At 36.5% G+C, this 22035-nt stretch overlaps 2 protein-coding genes across 2 annotated transcripts in view; both read right to left on the bottom strand.

Moving 5' to 3' along the window:
* SLC15A2 (solute carrier family 15 member 2) overlaps window positions 1-10088 on the bottom strand; it is a 32606-nt gene extending 22518 nt beyond the window's left edge. The window contains exons 1-5 of the mRNA XM_032406656.1: window positions 9816-10088; window positions 7906-7993; window positions 7173-7314; window positions 2350-2442; window positions 1147-1246 (exon numbers count right to left, since the gene is read on the bottom strand). Of these exons, the coding sequence (XP_032262547.1) occupies window positions 1147-1246; window positions 2350-2442; window positions 7173-7314; window positions 7906-7993; window positions 9816-9953 (561 nt within the window). The 5' untranslated portion in view covers window positions 9954-10088. The remainder of the gene's footprint in view (window positions 1-1146; window positions 1247-2349; window positions 2443-7172; window positions 7315-7905; window positions 7994-9815) is intronic.
* A 7553-nt stretch (window positions 10089-17641) lies between these two features.
* The window catches only part of EAF2 (ELL associated factor 2), a 48490-nt gene continuing 44096 nt past the window's right edge, over window positions 17642-22035 (bottom strand). Inside the window, exon 6 of the mRNA XM_032406146.1 lies at window positions 17642-18046. Coding sequence (XP_032262037.1) covers window positions 18000-18046 — 47 coding nt within the window. The 3' untranslated portion in view covers window positions 17642-17999. The remainder of the gene's footprint in view (window positions 18047-22035) is intronic.

Raw genomic sequence — 22035 nt, 5'->3', positions numbered from 1 at the left:
CTACTTAAGAATAGACTCTTTCTGAATTCTTAATCTCAGGAAACAAACTGAGGGTTGCTGGAGTGGTGGGGGGTGGGAGCGATGGGGTGGCTGGGTGATAGACATTGGGGAGGGTATGTGCTATGGTGAGCGCTGTGAATTGTGTAAGACTGATGAATCACAGACCTGTACCCCTGAAACAAATAATACATTATATGTTTAAAAAAAAAAAAGAAGATAGCAGGAAGGGAAAAATTAGGGGGGGAAATTGGAGGGGGAGACGAACCATGAGAGACTATGGACTCTGAGAAACAAACTGAGGGTTCTAGAGGGGAGGGGGTGGGGGGATGGGTTAGCCTGGTGATTAAGGAGGGCACGTACTGCATGGAGCACTGGGTGTTATATGCAAACAATGAATCATGGAACACTACATCAAAAACTAATGATGTAATGTATGGTGATAAACATAACATAATAAAAAAAATAAGAATAGACTCTTTTCCTTGCCTACGTGTCACAGTTTCCTCATACAGGCCCATTTTTAGCTTATTCATACTGGGTCCTCCCTCCCCCATTAATAGTGGAAAGTATTTAGGAAAGAGGGAATGATCATCCAGACAAGTTCATCTATAAAATCTCATTCTGTTTTATTCTGAACAATCATTTTCCCTTTCACAGGATCTCAGCCAGAGATGCTTAAATCATCTCTACACTGCTCATCATCTCCCATCCCCGAAGCACCTACCAAGTTTCTTCTGAAATACCTCAAGAGAGGGTAAACTCACTACTTCAAACTCTATTTGAAGTTTTTCCTTCCAATGAGCAAAAAACTTCTTATAGCTTTCACTCCTAGTTCTGGTTTAATTACTGACATCCTTCCAATATCTATAGACAGCTATAATATTTTCTTTAATTCTTATCTTATACAGGCTGAATTCTTCAATTCCTTCAACCTTTCTTCATAAGATGTGTCTTAGGCCATTCACCACGCTGGTCACTTTCTTTTGAACATCTTCCAATGTTTCCCTCTATTAATGACCAGTACCCAGCACTGAACAGAACTCCTGACCTGTGGATTACTTCAATCTTGGCAAACAGCTACCTGGCAGGTACATTTTTAATGCCTGCTCTACATTCTTGAAATCACAGAAATAACACGATTCTTACATGTTTTTCTTCAAACTGGTCTCCACCAAAAGCCGCCACGCAGGGCTTGATACCTCCTGTCCCCAAAGCTATTAGACTCAGGCCAACCAATGATAGGACTCTGAAATGGAGAGGCAAGGATACTAACCATATTGATACTAAACACAACTGCAGAAATTGGATATAGATATACAGGAGAAAAAAATGTGCACAAGGACAAAGACCCCCTTCACATTTCTTCACGTTTCCATCTTCCTTCACTCCTCAGACAGACTCAGGGACACTTACAATCTTAATGACTTTCTGGCCTCTGCCAGAAAGTATACTTTGCTTGGGAAGGTTTTGTCCCTGATGGTCCATTTACCCTTTGTGTGCAATAGATAGAAGCAGATACTGAAGGAACTCCAAAGTTAAATCACTGGTTCTCAATCTTGTCTTAATTTAAGGGATACACCAGTAGAAGGACCTTATAAACACCTACCCCACATACCCTAACTAACCACAGAACAAAATGGTAAAATTCATTGTAATTAAAAGAAGAATTGTCACTAATTTTTGATGGGACACTGAAAAGGAGGCATCTAATATTTATTAAAATTTAAAATTCTTAACTCATTGGATAAATACATGTGTAGCCACATTATAAACATGAATATAAACGATCTACTTCTTGAACAACTGTAATCCTCTCTACTTACCGAATCAACTATCAATATGTATCAAATGCTTCTGGCACAATAAACATCAATAGCTTAAGTAAAGAGGAACAGAGTAACTGGAATATATGGAACTACACATAAATGGAAATAATCCAAGCTTTGAACAGGACTTCTACAATGTGTTATAAGGAAATATTATGCACATTTTTTAATCCTAGCAAAGTACAGATGCATGGGTAGGTGAATAGGTGAGGAAATATGGGGGACATGAGGTTTTAATAATTATCTTCAAGCATATGATGAGTTTTTATGAAAAAGATACTAGCTAGGCATTCTACAAGTCTCCAAGTATTTAATAAAAACAAATGAGGACAGATAAAGTAGGAAAGAGTTCAACTGGTCATAAAATACTTTTTTTCCCAACCACTTTGGTAATAAAACAATAGGTTGAAAATAAAGGGACATCTCTGGTAAGAAAACAGAAAATCACCTGTAACGAATGTGTGAGACATTTACCTGTCTAATGGAAGAACAGTGGTTTAATTTATTCCATGATTTTACTCACGTGTGTACCATTTGTCCCCCTATTATTGGTAAGGCACCCAAGGACTTGACCACATGGCCAAGCACATACACCAAGGAGAGATAGATGATTGTCCTGTTGAGAGAGTTAAATCAGTCAGTCTATAAACAATTAAGAAATGGGCAGAAGACATGAGTAGATACTTTTCCAAAGAAGACATCCAGACACATGAAATGAGTGTCTGGTCAACATCACTCATCATCACTCATCATCAGGGAAATATAAATCAAAACCACAATGAGATACTACCTCACACCTGTCAGAATGGCTAAAATTAACAACACAAGAAACAACAGGTGTTGGCAAGGATGTGGGAACCCTCTTACACTGTTGGTGGGAATGCAAACTGGTGCAGCCACTCGGGAGAACAGTATGGACATTCCTCAAAGAGTTAAAAATAGAACTATCCTATGATCCAGCAATTGCACTACTAGGTATTTACCCAAAAGATACAAAAGTACAGATTCAAAGGGGTACATGCATCCCGATGTTTATAGCAGCACTATCAACAATAGCCAAATTATGGAGAGAGCCCAAATGTCCATCAACTGATGAATGGAAAAAGATGTGGTGTGTATATATAATGGACTATTACTCAGCCATCAAAAAGAATGAAATCTTGCCATTTGCAATGATGTGGATGGAGCTAGAGTGTATTACGCTAAGTGAAATAAGTCAGTCAAAGAAAGACAAATACCATATGATTTCACTCATGTGTGGAATTTAAGAAATAAAACAGATGAACATATGGGAGGGGGGAAAAGGAGAGAGGAAAACAAACCATAAGAGACTCTTAATGATAGAGAACAAACTGAGGGTTGATGGAGGGAGGTGGGTGAGGGATGGGCTAGATGGGTGATGAGTATTGAAGAGAGCACTTTTTGTGATGAGCACTGGGTGTTGTATGTAAGTGATGAATCACTGAATTCTATTCCTGAAACCAATACTGCACTGTATGTTAACTAAAATTTAAATAAAAATTAAAAAAAATAAACAGAATTGAGAGGCTTGAGTAATAGCCTCAGAGTTCATACTGTTCTCAGTACTAGGATAAATGGAGTAGGAGGAGGAAGGGGTGGAAGAGGAAAGACCTTCCTGAGAAATGTACATAGAAATAGTAATGGTGAATGAACTCTTTACCCTGTGGTGTTAGAGGTAAAGGACGTTCCCTTCAAGCTCCTTTCTCATATGTGACCTGTCCTTTCCCCTCACTCGCCCCACACAGACACAGAGCATCCACAGGATGGATTTGCAGCAAGTGGTTTTTTTAAACTAGGAGAACCAGGACAACAGGATACTTTGACCTGTGATGTTTTTATCAAGGAATGTCTTTGGCTCTAGAAATCAATAGGGGTCAAGAAAAAACTCCAGGTAAACAGGAAAAAGGGATGGCTAACACAAAGAACTTTCTCTAAACCCAACCACTGGGATATACAGAAAGATAAAGGGCTGTCAGTTTCAGCCTGGTCACTTGAACACTTGGGTTAATTGTAATCCTCACCACAGTTATCCCATTTTCAAGTTACCAAGGGTAAGAAAGGAGTCGGGAACTATGAATAGACTGCCCAGTGATAAAGATCATGCAGTTGGTTGGGATTTCTTGTATTATTTTTCCCAAGAAATCTGAAGGCAAATAGGAAGTAGAACAGTGAGGAATTCGAGGAAGAACATATGTAGAGATTTACACACTGAAATATGGCACACTACCACACATGCAATATATTCCTTATGTGCATTACTATACCAGCATTCTCTTTATATATAAGTAGAATGTTAGTACTAGAAGGAACCTTGGAAATTATATGGTTTACATCTGTGATTTTAAAGTGTTATATGCTGGAATATAAAGAATGAAATGAAGGTATCAGAGAGAGGCTGGAGATGCCAGCAATCTTAGGTTTTGGATTTTTCATCCTAAATGCCTAATCTCTCTAGGTTGGCTGTCCAGGGAAGGGACTTTAGGGGGTTTATAATGGCAAGTAGGGTATAAGAGGTTGGGTGACTAATCCAGGGCATTAATTGCCCAAAGCAATTAACATCAGAGGGAGGGGGCAGGCTTTCCCAAAAGGCCTTGTAACATCTTCTAAAGAAAAGTTTTCTTTGTTGGAATAAAAAGAATAAATAGAATGGGAATAAAAAGGGATTGAAAAAAGGCCAGCTATCATGAACCCAAAAGAGATGATCTCTGCTAGATCATTAGAGAGAAAAAACAAAAGGAGTGTGAGCTGGAGTAATAGAGTCTGCATAGGGAGATCAGAGCAATATCAGATTGTTGGACTAAATGGATGCGGAAAGTATAAATGGTTTAGAAAGAAAATAAGCAAACTTTTAGGTGAAAGGCTCAGGGAATTAGTCTAGGATATGAAGAATATAAGAGAGGAAGCTAATGGCAGGAAACTTTAACAGAAAGAGAAAGAAGTCAAGATAGATTTGGACACTCTGCATTTGAAAGGAGGCCACTGAAATCCTAACCATAGGAAACAGAACTTTTCTGGACAGACTTGACCGATCTTCCATCTGCAAATGAGGAAGGTGAAATCCAGAGAGGTCAAAGAACATTCCTAAGTGACATTCTTGGAGTGCCTGGGTGGCCAGGTCGGCTGAATGTCTGACTCTTGATTTTGGCTCAGGTTGTGATTTCAGAGTTGTGGGATCTATCCCTGTGCTAGGTCCACGCTGAACATGGAGCCTGCTTAGGGATTCTCTCTCTCCTTCTCCCTCTCCCCCCCCCCCCCCGCTCATATGCTCGCTCTTGCTCTCTCTCTCTTTCTTAAAAAGAAAAAAAAATAAGTAAAGTGACATTCTAATTAATTAGTATTAGGGTTAGGTCTAGAATTTCTATGTCTAACCAGTGTTAGTGTTCCTTTAGTTTTATTATAGACAGGTTAATGTAGAAAAGAGGAAGAAGTTTTAGGTTTTATTTCACTACCAGAGCCACTGTTAATTAGAGCTTAGGAACTGAGAAGTATGTGCAGTGATGGCAGAGAAAGAGACCTAGCATGAAGAAGGTCAGCTCTGATGAGACAAAAAGGATAGGAGATGGAAAGGATATGCTTTAGACCTTCTCAGAGAAAGAGAAAAGAGAAGTGTAGAGATGATATCCAAAAGCATATTTGGCAATAAACACATTTAAGAGAGTGGTTGTAAGCCTGAACTGATAGGCATGGGTGACAGGGTATAAACACCACACTAGGGACTATGACTAAAAATGTTTGGCTCTCTGTAAAAGCAACTTGACATAAAAAATAGTGTTCTAGCATGCAGTTAAGCCTCTCAGTAGATGTTTATAGACATCACGAGAAGCCATATCCATGCTTCAATTTTGGAGGAAGTCATTTTAAAAATAAAAGAAAGTACTATGTCATGTATGAGAGTCTCTTATTCTATAAAAATTTATTTATTGAATAAAGACCATGGCTTATACTTTCTTTTCTGCATATAATGCCAACCTCCTATCTGGATGGACTTGGTGACCAATACTACATAAGTAGCAAACACAAATCTTAGATATCTTCCCACCAACCTTCTCTCAAGTCAAGAATCTCTGTTTACTACCATGCTATGGTTGTAGCTATATATTAAATGCTGATTAAACACTTTAGAACAATGGGGCACCTGGGTGGGTCAGTTGTTACGTGTCTGCCTTCGGCTCAGGTCATGGTCCCAGGGTCCTGGGATTGAGCCCCATGTCGGGCTCCCTGCTCAGTGGGAAGCCTGCTTCTCCCTCTCCCACTCCCCCTGCTTGTGCTCCCTCTCTCACTATGTCTCTATCTGTCAAATAAATAAATAAAATATTAAAAAAACACTTTAGAACAATGAATATATATATATACCAAATGAGATATAAACCAATATTTACTAAAGAGGATTCCCTGGAACACCACATCCACAAAATATCCTGAAACAATATTTCATGCTCAAATAAGTTTGGCAATCACTATATACCATAACCTTCTCTTGGAGAGTGTACAGTGTTTATTACCATGTTAAAGGCTATAAGAAGTCATGCAGTAAAGAAATCTTTTTAACTTTGTTCAGCCTAGCATTTTCCAAACTTATTTGACCATGAGAACTTTATCTTCCTATATTACACTCATTGTATCCTATCAACCAATTTCAACAAAATGCACTTTGAGAAATACTAATTAAAATAAATCCATAGATGACAAGACTATGGAAATAACTTGGTGATGAATAGCCAAGATCCATATCTAACCTGTGAGGATAATGTTATAGGAGACAACTAAAACATTATCCCATAAATGTCTCTTGGTGCTATTTTCAGAGACTTAAAAGATACGGAACTGAACAGACCATCAGTCTAACTCATGAAAATAGGTATTAGATTCTTAAGAAGGAAACCACAGAGATTAGAGAAAAGAAACAGTAAAACAGCTGAGAAGAGGGACTCATAAGAATATACTAAAGGATGATTCAACCAGAGAAGAGATGAACAGTATATGAAATAACTACATTGAGGTCTCTAAAATTATAAATTTTCTGGTGGGTAGCAATCTTTATTGTCTCTAAGATCAGAACAAGAATTGGTCTTAAACTACAGAATGGAAGATTAAAATTAGATTTAGGGAAAATAAAAATAACAATTCCTGACTGGAAAGGATGTAAAAAATTGGAAAAACTGATAACGAAGAGGAATAGTCTTTCTGTGTTGTCAGTTTTAGAGAGATGCTTATTTGTCATGGATGGCATAAATATATTCTTGCTTGGAAGCAAGAGGCTAGAAGTGGCAAAATCTCTGCATGATGAATCTGTGATGTGGGGATGTGACCTCCCATTTTCCTTACTTGAATTTTCCCAGCCATGAGTCAGCAATGGCTGCTCCCAGGATGGGAGTGAAATAACAGAGGCTGCTGAAGGCATGGTATATAGATGTGGAGGTGTCTTCGCTCCAGTGCAGGAAATACAGGAAATACAGGGTCAGCACAGCTGAGGTGGAGAAGGGGAAACAAAACAAGATAGATGCATTAAAGTGATTTATGGAGAAGTACATTTCATCTCTGGTCTTTGAAGGTAATCTCAACCTTCAACACTCCTATCAGTGAAGTGACTGAGGGGTGACTGCCAGGCAGTAGAAGCAGGACCCATGGGAACTGTGGGAGTGGGTGAGACTTTGCTTAGTGGGCAAATGCAATACTCCTCCCTTCAGTCCATGTGCATACATAGCAGCATTTAAGCCAATCGCAAAGATCATATGGTGCTTCCAATATCCCTACCTTCTCCTTCCCAACAATATAGTTCATAGACCTGAGAAACAGATATGAAAATGGAAGTTGTCACACTTTTATTCTTACAGACTGTGTTCTGGTTTCTGTTAGGCTTTTCTATTCTTGGCTTGTATGAGTTACTAGGTGAAATCCCTTGAGGTATTTATTGGTAGGGTTGGCCAAAGGAAAAGACCAATTTGGATGAAGGCAGAAAGTGTGGATAAGGGAAATAAGTGCATAAGGAAGACCACATTGTTCCAAATAAGGGGTGAGGATGAGTGGAGAAAAGGAAGTCCTTGGGACACAAAATTACCTTTCATGCCATAATAGGAAAAGCGCTCACAGAATTCATTCACCACAATGAAGGCAATGCTCAGTGGATAGTTGGAGCCACAGATTTTCTATGAAACAAAAAGACAATGGTTCAAGCATGAGCTTCCCCCCCCCATTTAAATCAGTAGCTTGCCCTATAACAGAAAAATGTATTTATTTTAAATCACTGTGATAGGTAATGCGTAGCAATGGCTCCTACTCTTCATGAAACAGCTATTATCACACTGAAAGTGCTTGCATTGCTGACTTAGGAGTGATAGAAGCTATTCTGAATATTACTTTGGTCCTCATTCATTTAACATGGAAGTACTCAGACATTCCTTGATCCCAGAGACCAGGACCTGCTCATCTTCCTACAACTACTAACTGAAAAGCCTGGGGCTCTGAGCAGGAGAATAAACATACTTATTTCTAAGAACAGAACAAAGAATTAGACTATGGAGCACTTGATGCCCAAGCAATTACATTTAGAGGTCAATAACCTCCTTAGCTACAGTGTTCGAACTAACCTCTCTTGTCCCCACCTGCCCTGTTCATCATGCTGGGAGGAATCCTGGCAGTATGATGGCTTCCCATTCAGAGCCTACTGGAGCCAGGCTCAGAGCCCAACTAAAAGTAAGCTGATTGATCACCTTAAACTTGGGCAGAGAGTTCTTAAATCTTGTAATATTAAATGTCCACTCTTCCTGTGAAAGACATTCTATAACATTTTCTTGTTAATCCTATTAGACATTAAAAGAACTATGCTATTACATGTACCGTATCAGTCAGTATATAAGGAAAGTCATGTTTATTTCAAATCCCTACCTATTATGATAGCCCAACTAACATGAGGGGGGGATGGAGATATCTGTATTTGGGACAGTCAAATCTCATCATGAAATTTATATTGCCTCTTATTTCATAAGAAATATATGCATCTTTATAAGCAGACTTAAATGTTTAGGACCAGAAGATATACAATTAGCTAAATAAACAAAGTAATAAATTAATGTTTTCATTTTTACCCATATGGATAGACATGAACAACTCTCCTAAATATTAATATATGTTAATATATTAACTTACTTGAAAGACACAATAAACTGGCTTCTTACCTTCCCAGCTCACCACTTGAGAATTACGCAACCTGGAGTTTAGTTAACACACTTTGCTAGCTATGTACTACTGGTACTGGCTGTGTTAACCTACTGACCCTGGCCATGCCACTGCACCTGTCTTTATGTTCACTTCTTTTATTCCAAATAAATGAGAATACTACCACCTCTTGGCCCATAGTGAGAACTCAGTAAATATTGGCTATTATTCCTATACCCTGTCCACTTTTAAGATTTTGATATAAAGATTTAATGAGATAATGAATTTGGAAGTGTTCAACAAGTATATAATACAAACATTATTATTCTTAGTTTCTCTGCCCTGTCTCCCACAGTAAACTGGCACACATCGTAACAGAGACTGGATCTATTCTAAAACTCTCCTTGGTGTCCAGCATAAGATTCTGAATACAGGGGGGAAAGAAGGGTTGAGTTTTTATATTGGTTTAGAAAGAACAATCACACACAGTTCTCCAGGCAAGAATGCTTGCCAAGTTTCCCTGGATATTCAAATTGCTTCTTTTTTCACCCCAGAGAAACTCAGAATATACAATGAGATACAGCAAAGTCCTGGATTCCAACTGAAGAACTCTTAACTACCTCTTCCTGCTGCTTCTTCTCCTAAGCAAAGGAAACTTCTGTTTAGATTTGGTTTTCAGGTTAATTCTAACTCCAAGTAAGAATAGTTTTTGATAACCTAATACCGCTCAGCCTGACACTCCAGAGGCCAAGAAGTAGAACCCAAAGAGCAATTCTGTTCCTGTCAGAAGCAGATTGGAATTTGGGGACTCACCGGAGGTGGCTTCTTTGGAAGGCTGAGGGGTCGAGGTCGTACCTCTTCAGTGGAGACAGGTGAAAAAAGAGTTTCCTTAGACTCATTTTTCTGGAAAGGATTCATAGCTGGTTCCTTACTCTCACTCTCCTCAAGCATTTGGCTTCAGTAGGCAGTTGGGACAGCTGCCAGCCTACTGTAAAACGGGCACTGGGAGTGGACTAGGTTTAACCCTCTGTGTGTCAGCTTTTAGCAGCTGCCTGGCCCAAAGCAAAGCACAAAGCTATAGGAAAAAAAAGGGTTGGGTCTCAGAGACTAGTCAAAATAATGATTAAGTAAAAGGTTGAGCATGAGGAAGTAAGAGTAACACATCACAAGATGGGGCAAGACAATGCTAGAGAACTGCAAAAGAGTACAAAATAGCTAAGAATACAATGCCTCAAGTATAGATTTAAAAACTGATTTCAGAAAAAAAAACTGATTTCAGGGTCACAGGAGCTACCATTTATTGAACATCTATTATGGCCAACAATAATATATATGTTTTACATATATATTATATATATCATATCTATCTATCTATATTCTAATTCTTAGCACAATCCCCATTTTATAGGAACTAATATCCTAAGAGGTTGAGTAATTTGTCCAAGTCATGTGGCCAGCAAGTAGCAGGTCTGGACTTTTAACTGCCATGATCGATGGGAGATTTGTATCAGATTTGCCTATGGTCATTATTCAGGAATGGAGGGTATGGAAATGGAAATGTAGGAATATAGGGGAATTGAAAGGCATTGAAGAGAGAAAGTCATCACAAAATTGAATTTGCAAAGATAGAAAAAGATGTTGATTTGGGTTTTCAACATGATAAAGTTCAACTAGAAATATCCTATAAACAGTTAAAGAGGTGGAGCTAAAGAAAATGAGAGAAAAGTTTTGGTGATGTACATTTGGGAATCATTCTTCTTTGCTAAATTCATTCCTTGTGTTTTCATCACTTCAAGATGAGTCCATCATTTCATTAACAAATAAAATTCAATTTGAGCAAAAATTATGAACTAGTTACTTTTTTAGAAAAATATTTTATTTATTTTCAAAGAGAGAGAGCATGCGCACATGCCCATGAGTGGGGGGAGGGGCAGATGGAGAGAGAATCTCAAGAAGACTCCATGCTGAGCATGGAGCCCTATGCGGGGCTTGATCCCATGACCCTGAGATCATGACCTGTGCCCAAATCAAAAGTTGGATCCTTAACCAACTGAGCCACCCAGGTGCCCCATGAACTAGTTACTATCTAGGTACTATTGCAAACATAATTTTCCTTAATACTTAGTAGTTGAACTCCCAAATGTCTCCAGAATATAATATTTAGCCCTTATCAGAGGAGGAACAAGAACAGGTATAATGATGATAGATGCATTTAATACAGTAAATTGATGGGGTAAATAAAAGAAGAACAAAAGAGTGTGATGCCTTTCCAGTTGTCAGTGAAAAGAAAAGGGAAAAGAAAGGCCAGAGAGCTATAAGGAAAATGAGTGTTAAACCAACAAGATCTGAAAACAGGAGAATTAATTATTTTATTTGAGACTATGAGAGAGAACGTATAAATTTATGCCTTGAAAAATTCTTAAATTGCCTATTTGAGCAACTTGTTGATGAATAAGGCCAGAACAAACTTTACCTCAGACTTTGACCATGTCTTCTCACTTCCCATCGCCTCTCTCTCCCACCAACCTTTAACCAAAGAAGAGTCCAGCTTCATTTCTGACTGTGGCATTAATGATTAAGCTGTAGTTCTTCTTTCAAAAGGTATTATTCCTTCTGACTTAGTGTGGTTATAACTTTAAATGAAAAATAAATAAATAGTCATGATTTACTGGTCAAGTTAACCTTGAGATGCCTTGAAGATCTAATTATATCAATGGCTCCCCCTGCTCTGGCTTATACCTCTAGAATAGCATTTGACTTGGCAGAGCACCTATAGATACAATGCACCTGAGATGCAATGTACCTTCATTTGTACTCAAAGGTACCCCAAACACCAAACTTTAGAGTATTGGCATTGGTTCTCTGATACTCTTTTAGATATAATTCTTCTTTTGATTATGGCAATATAATGGCAGCTTTCATAGAATCAAATAATATCAGAGATGGAAGGAATCTTAATCTTGTCCTATATAAACTAAAATTCCCTGATGCTGAGAGTGATGTAGGGTAATTCATTCACATATATTTTTATTCATTCATATATATAATATTTATTCCAGAACAATTCATATATATATATATATATATATATATATATATATATATACATATATATGTATGTATGTATCTATGTATGTATGCATATGTACACAAACACATATACACACACACAGATTTGCAGGCCTTTTCTTGAAAATACTTATTCAATAGATTTAAGTAGGGATGCAAGAACCTCTGTTTTTAAGAAGCACCGCTAGTGATTCTTATGACAGGAATTTAGGAAACACTGATTTGAAATCCCTCTCCTAGTCTAGCTTACAGAATATTACAGGAGAGCTCAAAGCTCAGAAGGGAAAGAGCAAGGACTAGAACTCTAGCCTCCCATGGCCTACTCTAGAGCTCTTTCTATCATATATCAAGATGTCTCTTACACCCTATCATTTTTGCTAAGTTGAAATCAGACAGAAGAATAAAAGGGAAGAAATAAAAGAGAAGAGCAACTCCTGGATAGAAATGAGCACAAACTGTTCGGAGACAAAAGAGGTAATGAAAGTGGAAGAATCTAAAATATAAGTGATAAGAGTAAAAAATATTTATGGCTTCAGTGATTATATCAGCAGGGTGATATTTTACACATATTCAGAAAGGAGACTGAAGCTCTAAAATGATAGATACTAATATACTCAGAGAGAAGAGAAATAAGAAATTAAAAGAAAACATGTTTAACAAGGTGTATGAATATAGAATCAGCACACAAGGGGCGCCTGGGTGGCTGTCAGTTAAGCATCTGCCTTTGGCTCAGGTCATGATCCCAGGTTTGTGGAATTGAGCCCCGCATTGGGCTCCCTGCTCAGTGGGGAGCCTGCTTCTCCCTGTCCCTCTGCCCCTCCACCCGCTTGTGCTCTCTCTCAAATAAATAAATAAAATCTTTAAAAAAAAAAGAATCAGCACACAAAAATAAATTGTACTTAAATATCAGCAAAAACAAATAGAAAAGGGAATTTTAAAAGTGATACCAGCTATAAATGCATAAAAATACCTAGGAATAAATCTAATAAAAGATGTCCAAGACCTCACTGTTAAACACTATAAAATATTATTGAAAGAAATTAAAGAAGATCTAAATAAATGAAGAAACATACCATGCTCATGATTTAGAAATTTCATATTGTAAAAATGTCAATATTCCAAATCAACCTGTTGTTTCAATACAAAATCCCAACAGGTTTTGTGAGTGTAGAAAATGACAAGTTGATTTTTAAAATTCATATGGGGATGCAATAAGCCAAGAATAGCAAAGGCAGTCTTGAAGAACAAGAGGACTTGTACTACCCAATATAAGACCTATTATAAAACTATTGTAATTATAACAGAGTGGAATCAACACAACAGTAAGGCAACAAATGGAACAAAATGGACTTCAGAAAACATACACAGATGCTAAGGCATCATTAATGACAAAGTTGACACTGCAGTGCTGTGGGAGAAATGATGGTGTTTTCTATAAATAAACACCATCTAGATATCCACACAGGAAAAAATAATTTTAGCCCTTATCTTACACCATATGTAAAAAACAATTCTATATAGATTGTGGATCTGTTTTTTAAAAAATAAAGCTTTTAGAGGAAAACATCTTTATGTTCTCTGTGGAGTATGCCAAGATTTCTCAAATAAGACAAAAAATATGGTTACCATGAAAGAAAAACAATTGATATTTTGGACTATATTGGATATTTGGATTATAAAATTATTATTAATTTTGTAATATTATAAAACTATTATAAATTTATAATATTATAAAATTAAAAACTTTCATTTACCAAAATACATGTTAAGAGTGAAAAGACAACTCACAGAGTGGGAGAAAATATTCATATTACATATATCTGTCAAAGGGTTTGTGTCCAGACTATATAAATAACTCCAAAAAATCAGTAACAAAAAGATGCATGTCCAGGTTGTTTAGTTTCCTATTATAAATGATACTGTCATAATAACCTTGTATATAAGTCAAATATGTCTGAAGAATAAATATCTAGAGGTGAGATTGCTAAGACAAAAGTATGTTTTTATAATTTTTAGAACTGCCTATTCATTTCCTTTACTCATTTTCTTAGTGAATTGTTTCTTCTTGTAAGTTTACAAAATCTGTATTATTGATATTAATGCTGTCATTGTCTGCATTGCAAATATTTTTTTCTATTGACCTTGTAGTTGGACTTTTAAAATTAAATATAATTTAAAATGCACAAATCTTAAGTGTAAAACTCCATTTTTTAATATTTGTGTAACACACAACCATCACCCAGATAAGATAAAAAATATATATGTATTTCTAGCACCTCAGTGCTGAAAGTCCTTTAGAGAATAATACTTGCTGCTTCCTTTCTGTCTCCCAAACTGTCCTCCCCCAAGGTAATCACTTTTCTGACTTCTATCACCATAGATTTGTTTTGTTTGTTTTGAATTTTATATAAATGGAATAATACTGTTTGTGTTCTTTGTGTTTGATTTTTTTTTGCTCAACACTACATCTGTGAGACTCATCTATTTTGTTGTCTGTAACAAGATTTCTTTTTCCTGTTGTTCAGTAGAATTCACTATGCAAATATGACACAATTTATTTCCCCATTCTTCTGTTGATGGACATTTGGGTTGTTTCCAGTTTTAGGGTTGTTTATTGTCAACTTGGTTTAAGCTAGGAACTGTTTCCAAGAATCATCTTCTCTGGATGGGTCTAGGCCAGAAAAACTTGAATGAGATTTAGAAGTGGAAGTGAAGCAGTATGTATTACTTGGAGCAGTCAAAGACTGGGCAGAGGACATGGTTAAACACCTTGAACCACTAAGGCTTTGTCCTTTGCTGATGGAACTGTGTGTAGGGCAGTGCGTTCAAAGTTCAGGCTGTTTTCAAGTCTTCTGAGATTTTACTTTTTGTCAGGCCCTTTTTCAGTGTTCTGTGCACAAGCACATAGCCCCAGGGTTAGTCAGGAGTGTATGAATAGCTTGGGGCATCTCTGGTCCCTGCTGTGCATGTGCATAGCCTCAGCTAGAATGTCCTCTCCCCAACAAGGATTGCAACCTCAGGCTACTAGGGCTAAGCTCTTGGCTCTTCTCCACCGGCCAGCATCTGAGAGGTCACTTCCATGTAAAATGTTGCAGGGCATGAATGTCACCTACTCCTACAAATTGAATGGGTCTCCTTCATGAAGGCAGGGTAGGAGAGATACCAACCTTTTTAGAATACATTTTTATGATATTTTTTTCCATTCTTGAGTTCTTAATTTTGACTCATCTCTTAATAAATTGGAAATTACTAAAGTAATTATTATAGGAATGATATGTGAAGGATATAATTCCTGAATTCTGACATGTCTAAGAATGTCTTCTTACCAAACTATGGATAACATTTAATGTATACACTATAGGTCACACTCATATCCTTGTGCAGATGCAGCTTTCCTAACTATAGTGCTTTAGTGTAGTGTTATGGAATGGTTCAAACCCATTGATTTTTGTTCCTTTGTAGCCAACTTACTTTTCCTACTTGCAAGCATATATCATCATCATTTTCATCAAACCATTCAGAACAGGTAAAGTAAAATGATATTGTGCTTATGTCAAATAACCTTATTATAATAATCATTTCATATTATATATGTGTATCAAATCATCACACTGTACATCTTAAATTTATACAATGTTATATGTCAATTACATTTCAATAAAGATGGGGAACGAGATATTTGCTTGGCATCACGTCAGGATCATCAAATGATTCTGGCAGAGAACCTCATATCTGGTAATCTGTCTCATCCATAGCTCCCTGTATTTTAGTGTCTGAAAAAACATCAAATGAGGAGATAAAGAGGCATGGGAGATATTATTTCATTCCTCTCTAAACCACTTATATTCATCCTTAAAGGGTATAGAGAATGATACTCTAGGTATTCAGACCATAAAAAAGAACATATCTTTAAGAACGTGTTTCATTTATGGGGGAAATAATAAGAGGGAGAAAGGATGAGCTGTTTTGACCGCAAGAGGTATAGTTTGAGAACATACTGTTTTTTTTTTTTTTTTAAGATTTTATTTATTCATTTGAGAGAGAGAGAATGAGAGAGAGAGCACATGAGAGGGGGGAGGGTCAGAGGGAGGAGCAGACTCCCCGCAGAGCAGGGAGCCCAATGCGGGACTCGATCCCGGGACTCCAGGATCATGACCTGAGCCGAAGGCAGTCGCTTAACCAACTGAGCCACCCAGGCGCCCCAAGAACATACTGTTATGTAGCTGGCATTTTCAGCTCAGACCACCATGTACTCATTTCTGGTACGGTAATCACTAATCAAAGAAATCTTAGCATAATAAGTTTCAATAAAAACCATTATAATTTGTATTACTATGTTAAAATGATAAGCATGTTTTACTAGCTACTTTAAATATTTGAGCTTGTTTTAGTTAAGTAATAAATGACACAGCTGTGGTTCTCAGATAACTATTGATGAATAAAACAGATATAAAAATGAAGATAAAAACAGATTAGCTGAAGGTAGGCCAGAGAGAGGCAGGGAGAGAGAGAGAGAGAGGAAAGTAAGAGAGATTAAAACAAAAATTTAAAGATTAAAAAAAAACGCAAACTACAGAAATTCCTATGGTAAAAGGCAATTATGACAAAATTTTTTATTCAACTTCAACTGCCAAAACTTGGAAGCAACCAAAATTCTTTCAGTAGGTTAGAGAATAAGTAAACTTTGGTACATCCAGACAATGTAATGTTATTCAGTGACAAAAAGGAATGAGCTATCAAGCCATGAAAAAGACATGGAGGAAGCTTAAGTGCTTAAGTGAAAGAAGCCAGTCTGAAAAGGCAGCATACTGTATGATTCTAACTATATGACATGCTGTAAAAGGCAAAACTAAGGAGACAGTAAAAGATCAGTGGGCTGCCAGCATTTGGGGGTGGGAGAAGGAATAAATGAATAGGCAGGGCACAGGATTTTCAGGGTAGTGAAACTATTCCATATGATACTACAATGGTGGATACATATCATTATAAATTTGTCAAAACCCACAAATTGTACAATACAAAGAGCGAACTCTAAAGCAAATATGGACTTTAGGTGATGACGTGTCAATGTAAGATCATCAATTGTAAAAATGTACCACTCTGGTGCAGATGTTTATAGTGGATGAGGTTGTGTGTGGAGGGGAACAGGGAATATATGAGGATTCTCTGTACTTTCTGCTCAATTTTGCTATGAACTGAAAACTGCTCTAAAAAGTGAAGTTTAATTAAAAAAAGAAAAAGAATTTAAAAAAGAAAAAAAGAACTTGCTGCTGGTCAGTGTCTCTCAACTATAATCTAATCTTTATCATTTTCTCCAAGTTCAAAAATACTATAGATGTAAATATTAATTATTTATCTACTTAACACAATTGTTTATTTTTTTAAAAGCAAAATTTTAAAATGACAAAAAATATGAGATACAAGAACAGTTTTTTTCATTAAAATGATTATCTAGCTTTACTTTTACCCTAAATTATAGCTTAATTTTGTCAAGAATTAAAGTATTCTCAACCAAAACTTAAGGACTATCAGATATAAAAGGCTCAGAGATATAATTAAAACCATGGGCATTTATTATAAATCAATTGCTTTGACATTTCACAATTGGGAGACAGCAGTGTTTTAAAGCAGAGCATTGAACTTGAACTCTAGAACACCTAATCTGCTACTTGTTAACTAATAATATGTGGGCAAGTTACCTAACGGCTGTTTTCTCATCTGTAAAACCTAATAAATGGAAAGCACATGAAAATGCTCGTACTTTAAAAAGGTCAAAAATATAACATCAAATGAAAATTCTGAACCAAATTTAATTTCTTTTATCATCAAAAGTTAAGATACATTTTCTTCAGTATTAGGAATCTTTATTGTTAATATAAAATAAATTATCACGTCTTACAAATTTTATATTTATAGCTGAATGTTTCTTCAATCATCACTGTCACTTCCTGATTCACTCAGCTGCAAATCATTTCCTAGAATAAAAAAATAGCAAAAGTGTAGTAATTAAGTATTTAATATTTTCATATTCAATATATTTACTTTTGGATAACATAAATATCATGCAAAATATGACACCATGGGTGATCCTGTTTAGCCAGCATTTTGTCATTAATAATTAGATTGCTTATCCTATAATTTAGTCACATCATTGGTAATTCCCAAAATTAATACTGCTTGTAAAGAAAACATACACCATCAATCTTCAGCATAGTTTTGGTATCACCTGGCATCTTTTTTAGTCTTCTTTCACATACCAACACCACCTTCTCTGTTACTCCCACTGATTTAATTACATCAGGTAATGAGAAAAAATGTGGTTTAGAAGATCAGCCTAAATCATTTTGAAGAGTGGAATATTATGCAATTTTGTACATAAAATTCAGTCAAAATATTAAATAGTATATGTTAAGAGTAACTCATCCTTGGTTCTGTTTGTAATTCAATGATGTGCTTACAGCAATGGAACTTACATTCCAGTGGGGAAAACAGCAGTAAACAAACAAATATATAAGATGATGCCAAGTAGGAATAAATACTGCGAAAAATGAAGATGGGTATGAGAAGAGTGGTGAGAGGTGCTATTTTAGATAGGATAATTGATAAGGCCTCCTTGAAGGGTGACATTTGAACAGAGATCCAACTGTAGAGAGAAAGTCACAACAATGTGGATGGGGGGCAGATACTTACTGTCCAGGCTCAGAGAACAGCAAATACAATGCTCCAAGGCAGAAGCGTGCTTGCTATGTTCTCTGACTGCGATAAAGCCCTGAGGCCAGAGTGGAATGAATGAGGAAGAAATGATAGGAAATGAGGTCAGAAAGATATCCAGATATCCAGAAGACTGGTTTCTAGGTTATGATAAAAACTTTGGATTTTGTTTGAAATGTAATGGGAATTCATCAGAAAATTTTAAGCAAGCAACTGACTTGAAATGTTGTTTAACATGAATATGTTATAATGGTCTATATATACTATAATATACTATAATTGTATTGCAGCTTCTCACATAAGAAATAATATAGGCTTTGACTCAGGTGGCTCAGGTGGAGGTGGTGCTAAGCAGTCGGGTTTATAATATAAAGAAAGAACTTACAGGACTATCAAAAGTACTGAATATAGGGCTTGAGAGAAAGAAAAGTGAAGAAAGACCCCCAGTGTTTCTGATCTAAACAACTGGATGGTGGTATCATTTACTGAGATAAGAAATGCCAGGGGAACAAGATTGTGTGAGAAAAATCACAAGTTCAATTTTCAACATGACACATTTGAGATACACAGTAAATATTCAAGTAAATATGTTATAGGCAATTGGATATATAAGTCTGGAGCTCCAGGTAGAGGTTACTCCTGGAAATAAAGATTTGGGAGTCACCAACTGCAGGGATTTATTTGAAGATATGGGATTGGATAATATCATTTGAGTAGTAAATTACAATGGCTAAAAACATTCTCATATTTTTAAACTACTCCAAAATCAACAAAAAGCTGGCATAATTTGAAGCTAATACCCAATTTAAGAGGAGTAGTTTCTAGGCCATAAATAAGTTGTTGTAAGAGAGCTCACTCCACTGCATGAACTCCAGGACTATTACATTATTTGATAAATAAATCTGCTAAAGCTTCTTTTGTGTATCTGGTTCCCATGACCATTTGATACTTTTCAAGGATTAAGTTTCCATTTATTACACAACTATTCTATGGCATAAGAATGTTCAACTTGATATGATGCCCATAATAAGTTTCTTAGGTCAAATCCAAATGTCCCAGGTTCCACTTTTGTTAATAGACTTCATGTTGTAGAGGTTATATGCACAGTATTACCATGCTCAGGACTGACCTGAGGGAAAGAGCAGCCAAAATGCAACAGCAGAGTGCACACAGCATACATTAGAAACACTTCTTGAAGTGTCAGGCCTTGGACAATGTACGACTTTTTTTAATACAGCATTACTCTCAGGTGCAGGAAACATAACAAGATTTCATAACACACAAAAGACAGACACTTAGCCAAAATGACAAGATGGAGGAATTCTCCCCGAAAGAAAGGTCAGGAAGATATCACAGCCAGGGACTTGCTCTAAGCAGATATAAACAATATGTCTAAACAAGAATTTAAATAAACAGTTATAAGATTACTAGCTGGACTTGAAAAAAGTATAGAAGACACCAAAGAGACCCTTGCTGCAGAGATAAAAGGACCTAAGACTAGTCAGGCTGAAATTAAAAATGCTATAACTGAGATACAGAACAGGCTGGATATAATCACAATGAAGATGGAAGAAACAGGAATGAATAGGTGATATAGAAGATAAAATTAAGGAAAATAATGAAGCTGAAAAAAAGAGGAAAACAAAACTATTAGATCACGAAGGAAGACCTAGGGAACTCAGTGATTCCATAAAGTGAAAAATATCTGTATCATAGGAGTCCCAGAAAAAGAAGAGTGGGAAAAAGGGGCAGGAGGTTTATTTGAACAAATTATAGCTGAGAACTTAACTAATCTGGGGGAAGGAAACAGGCATTTTAGTCCAAGAGGCACAGAGAATTTCCCTCAGAAATCAACAAAAACAGGTGACCACCACAACATATCATAGTGAAACCTGCAAAATACAAAGATAAAGAGAAAATTCTGAAAGCAGCTCAGGAGAAAAAGTCCTTAGCCTACAAGGGTAGACACACAAGGTTAGGAGCAGACCTGTCCACAGAGACGTGGCAGGCCACAAAGGACTGGCATGATACATTCAACATACTAAATGGGAAAATATGCAGCTGGGAATACTTTATCCAGCAAGGCTGTCATTCAGAATAGAAGGAGAGATAAAGAGTTTCCAAGACAAGCAAAAACTAAAAGTTTGTAAACACTAAACCAGCTCTGCAAGAAATATGAAAGGGGACCCTTTGAGCAGGAGAGTGAGACCAGAAGCAACAAAGACTAGAAAGAAACAGAGACAATCTACGGGAACAGCAACTTTACAGGTAATACAATGGCGCTAAATTCATCTTTCAATAGTTACTATGAATGTAAATGGACTAAATGCTCCAATCAAAAGAAACAGGGAAGCAGAATGGATTAAAAAAAAAAAAATCCAAAAAACAAACAAGACCCATCGATAATGCTGCTTACAGGAGACTCATTTTAGACCCAAAGAAACCTCCAGATTGAAAGTGAGGGGATGGAGAATGATTTATCATGCTAATGGACATCAAAAGAAAACGGGAGTAGCCATACTTATATCAGACAAACTAGATTTTAACCCAAAGACTGTAATAAGAGATGAAGAAGGGCACTATATCATAATAAAGGGGTCTATCCAACAAGAAGATCTAACAATTGTAAATATTTATGCCCCTAACTTGGGAGCAGCCAAAAATATAAACCAATTAATAACAAACTTAAACTCATTGATAATAACACAATAATAGTAGGGACTTTAACATCCCACTCACAGCAATGGACAGATCATGTAAGCTGAAGATCAAGAAGGAAAGAAGGGCTTTGAATGACACACTGAACCAGATGGACTTAACAGTTATATTCTGAGCATTTCATCCTAAAGCAGCAGAATACATATTCTTTTCAAGTACATATGGAACATTCTCCAGAATAGATCACATAGTGGGTCACCAGTCAGGTCTCAAACAGTGTAAAAAGACTGAGATTATGCCATGCAAATTTTCAGATCACAATGCTATGAAACTTGAAGTCAACCACAAGAAAAAATTTGGAAAGACCACAAATACATGGAGGTTAAAGAACACCCTATTAAAGAATGAATGGGTTAACTAGGAAATTAAAGAAGAATTTAAAAAAATACATGGAAGCAAATGAAAATGAAAACACGACAGTATAAAATCTTTGGGATGCAGCAAAGGTGGTCCTAAGAGGGAAGTACATAGCAATACAGGCCTTCCTCAAGAAGCAAGAAAAGTCTCAAATACACAACCTAATCTTACACCTAAA

This window comes from Phoca vitulina, unplaced genomic scaffold (genome assembly GCF_004348235.1).
Source record: "Phoca vitulina isolate PV1807 unplaced genomic scaffold, GSC_HSeal_1.0 scaffold8, whole genome shotgun sequence".
Lineage (NCBI taxonomy): Eukaryota > Metazoa > Chordata > Mammalia > Carnivora > Phocidae > Phoca > Phoca vitulina.
Note: the sequence above shows the minus strand (reverse complement) of the source record. Positions and strands in the feature narration are given on the sequence as shown.